The sequence below is a fragment of the Trichoplusia ni genome, chromosome 26 (genome assembly GCF_003590095.1).
Source record: "Trichoplusia ni isolate ovarian cell line Hi5 chromosome 26, tn1, whole genome shotgun sequence".
Lineage (NCBI taxonomy): Eukaryota > Metazoa > Arthropoda > Insecta > Lepidoptera > Noctuidae > Trichoplusia > Trichoplusia ni.
The window spans coordinates 1,740,601-1,745,096 of NC_039503.1; the positions used below are offsets into that span (position 1 = coordinate 1,740,601).

The 4,496-nt window shown below is 37.7% G+C and overlaps 1 protein-coding gene across 1 annotated transcript; it reads left to right on the forward strand.

Moving 5' to 3' along the window:
* The first annotated feature begins 1,242 nt into the window (after positions 1 to 1,242).
* LOC113505646 lies at positions 1,243 to 4,271 on the forward strand. Its single transcript, XM_026888450.1, has one exon. It carries the CDS (start codon positions 1,341 to 1,343, stop codon positions 4,035 to 4,037), a length of 2,697 nt encoding a protein of 898 aa, XP_026744251.1. The 5' UTR covers positions 1,243 to 1,340; the 3' UTR covers positions 4,038 to 4,271.
* Positions 4,272 to 4,496: the final 225 nt, after the last annotated feature.

Sequence of the window (4,496 nt, forward strand, 5' to 3'; positions counted from 1 at the left end):
TAATATTACGTAATATACAGGTTATGTTAGCAGTTTCTATAAAAATATTATAACACAGTGAACTAAAATGCTAAATAAAGCTTGTGTGATATCGGGAGACCTCCGCCGCGCCGCGCGACCGCGGAGGTCAGAAATATGGAGGTGGTATTTATGTTGATGTGTTTCGATGTTAATTTGATATGATTTTAAGATTATGTTGTATTATGAAATTAGTAATTTGGCACAGAAATGTGTTTATGACGTCATATAAAATTTAAAGATTTTTTTTTCTAATTGCTCCGTTGATCTTAGCTTTCTCAATCCCTAGTGAGTTTGACTATTTTAATATATTTTTTTGTATTCTCTCAAATACAAAAAATATACGTTAGAATTATCCTGCTGATTCTTATATGTCTTTAGCTTCTTTAATAGACTTCATAATTAAAATCATGCAACAATTAATTTATTGTTCCACCTACTCCAATGTAACATTACCTAAGAAGACCATATCATTTGAATTAGACTTTTTAAGTCCAAGCAATAAAATTCTTAAACCTAAATATATATTCCTAGCTCCTAGTTTTACATGTCATAAAGCGACTCCAATACAGGCTGTTATAGTGCGGTGAATAAATAAATTACGCGGCAACACATAAATATGGGCTGTATGGCTGTATGCCCGCGCGACGCTACGCACTGAAAACTAGAAAAAAAAATCATATTTAAACGTGGAACACTTTGGGTGCAAGCCGATTGCCGAACGGATGACGATGGAATAGTATGGATCTAACATTTAATTATTTTTATTGATATTTATTTGCATAATTAAAAATTTTGATGACTTTATGAATACCTTTAAATTAAATGCCACTGGGTTAGGCTGCTTTAAAATTGAATTTGTTTTAAAGAGTTGTAAAATGGTCATAAAATATAAGATATCAGAAAGCAATCTCACTTATTATGTTAACAAAATATTTAGGTGTTCATGTTGTCAACCTTAACATTATCGTTTTGCGTCCTGTCAACCTTATCAGTCTATCAAACGGATGGGAAATGATGTTTTTATCGGCAAAAATGTACTAGCTAACGATACTGAAAACACAGATTTAAAACGAATGTAGAGATTTCTAAATATAATTGCAATTGAAGAAATTATACGTGTTAAAGAAATAATTAAAATAATAACCTAATAAAAACCTAACCTAATAAAACCTAACCTAATAAAATAACCTAATAATTAAAATAGTAACCTAATAAGTACCTTCATTAGTTATAATTGTAGATCGGTAAGACGATCTGTGGATTGCATTCGTGCATTATGTAAACAAGGTGATATAATAGCACTTCAAGAGACTTGGTGTATGCCCCATGAACTATCTTTTTTGGGAACCATTGATGACAACTTCAGCTACACTGCTACTTCTGCTGTGGATACGACATCGGGAATGTTGCGGGGGAGACCGCACGGAGGCGTAGCTCTTCTATGGAGAAAGAGCATCTTTCCAAATGTAACAGTGATACAGTGTAAAAGTGTACGTCTATCGGCTATAAAAGTATCGACTGCGACGAGCAGATCGTTTATTGTGTTTTCTGTGTACATGCCTGTGGACGTAACTGAAAATCTAGCGGAGTTTACGAGTTGTCTCGGTGAGATTAGTGCCATTATAGAGAGTTGTGATTTAGAGTCGATTTATATTATGGGAGATTTCAACGCGCACCCGAGTGAGGCGTTTGGTAAGGAACTTATAAACTTTTGTAGTGAACAGAAATGGATTTGTGTGGATCTTGAACGGTTAGGCATAACATCTGACACCTACACATACATAAGTGATTCGCATGGCTCTAGAAGGTGGTTAGACCACTGTCTAGTAACGGAAAATGCCTGGAGTACTGTAACTAATATTAATGTTAAGTATGATGTATATTGGTCTGATCATTTCCCTCTAATATTAAGCTGTAATATCAATATGATTAGCCCTAAGATAGTACATAGTGTTAGAGTTCCTAATAAAATAGTGTGGGGTACTAGAGATACAAAACAAATTGAGCAGTATAATAAAATATGTAATAGTTTATTTAGAGATTTAGATTATCCGACTGAGTTTACTGGCTGTGATGGAAAGTTGTGCAATAATGTAGATCATAAAGTGATAATTAGTAATATGTATAATAATATTGTGAAAATACTGAGGGAGTGGGCGGTACGCAGTTATATTCTTCACAAAAAGAAACCCCGGGTAATAGGGTGGAATAAACATGTCCGTAGTGCTCATGACCAGGCCCGTATAGCTTATTTGACCTGGATTCAGTGTGGCAAACCCACTATTGGTCCAATCTATAATAATATGTGCGAAACAAAAAGGGTTTTTAAATCTAAAATAAAGTGGTGCCAGAATAATGAATTACAACTTCAGGTGGACATGTTAGCCACGCATCACAAAGCGAAAGATTTTAATAGTTTTTGGAAACTTACGAACAAACTTGTGCCAAAGAATAGTTTACCCGTGAGCATGAATGGTATTTGTGATCATAAAGGCATCTCTAATTTATTTAAGGACCAATTTATGGTACAGCCTCAGCCCTGTAACATCCAAGGGGCGCTTTCTTCAAAAAGACCTCGTGCTGATACTGTCATGTCCGACATGAATACTTTGGTTCGTGCGAAGGATATTGTAGCAATAATTAATGGTATGAAGAGAGGGAAGTCACCTGGGCATGACGGTCTCAGCATAGAGCATTTGAGGTTTGCTGGCAAACATCTTCCGCGAGTTTTGGCGATGTTTTATAATTTTTGTATCAGCCACTCATATCTCCCTGATGATTTAATGAAGACGGTTGTTGTACCAATCATCAAAAACAAAACAGGTGACGCCTCCGACGGGTCCAACTACAGGCCCATTTCGCTAGCTACTATCTTAGCGAAGGTGCTGGACAGTCTGCTTGATAAGCAATTGAATAAGCATATGTCATTAAGTGACGCTCAGTTTGGGTTTCAATCCAAACTATCTACTGAGACTGCTATTCTTTGCCTCAAGCATACTGTTCAGTACTATACGAGCAGAAAAACGCCAGTATATGCCTGTTTTCTGGACCTGTCGAAGGCATTTGATTTAGTGTCATATGACAGACTATGGGAAAAGATGTTAGCAGAAACAACTGTGCCAGAGGTTACTATTAATCTGTTTAGGTATTGGTACAGCAATCAAATGAATGTTGTGAGGTGGGCAGACTCATATTCTGACGAGTATAGATTAGATTGCGGAGTCAGGCAGGGGGGTATAACCTCGCCAAAATTGTTTAATCTGTATATTAATGGGCTGATCGTTGAACTCAGCAAAGCCAATGTTGGGTGTTCCATCAATGGAAACACGACAAATAATATTAGCTACGCAGATGACATGGTTTTGCTGAGTCCTTCGATCAGTGCATTGAACAAATTGATTCGAATTTGTGAAGCATATGCGGCGGCTCATGGGCTCAAGTACAATATTAAAAAAAGTGAATTAATGCTTTTTAAAGCGGGCACTAAAAGTTATGACGTTCCACCAGTCCTACTTAATGGATCACCACTAACATGGGTCAAACAATTTAAGTACTTGGGTCACTGGGTCGTAGATAGTCTGAGTGATGATATGGATCTGGAGAGGGAACGTAGGGCACTGTCGGTTCGATGCAATATGCTGGCTCGTAGGTTTGCACGTTGTTCAAAACCAATTAAAAACACGCTATTCAAAGCGTACTGTCAATCTTTTTACACGTGCAGCCTATGGGTCAAGTATACGCAGAAGGCCTACAGTGCCTTACGGGTCCAGTATAATAACGGATACAGGATGCTGTTGGGTCTACCTCGCTTCTGCAGCGCTTCGGGGATGTTCGCAGAGGCTCGTATAGACGACTTTTTTGCCATAAGGCGAAAAAGAATTGCATCCCTATTGCGGCGGGTGAGGGATGGCGCTAACAGTTTTCTGGCCGTTGTATCTCAGGACATAAATAATGATATCATGAGGCACTGGATGGCTATACAAAAACCGTCGATTCTTGTTTTTAGCGTTAAGTGAGTTAATGTGTTCCTTAACAGTATTTAAATTGTATTTCTAAATATGGACTCTGGTTCGAAATAAAGATATTATTATTATTATTTTTTATTTACATTTATTTTCTCCCTTCTGAAGGGGTTTAATTAGTCTAATTACACGGACCATAGTCAAATGCAAAAAGACGTCTAGTGTTTAATTGGTAGTGTAACCTGCGGAGACTGACGATGTCGTCAGGAACTTGCGCGTCAATCGACATGTGTTCAGTATGACCGCCTTCTGCAGCGTGTTCAATATGTGCTCCCGCACGTCGAGCATATCAAGGCATCTCCGCAAGCTTTTGGGGATAATACCGGTTGCTGAGATAACTATTGGGATAACGTGGATGGTTTCTGCGTGCCATTGCCGCTTTAATTCTATTGCTAAATCTTGGTACTTACTTAATTTTTCCGAAATCGTAGACTGTAGGTTGTGGGTATTTGG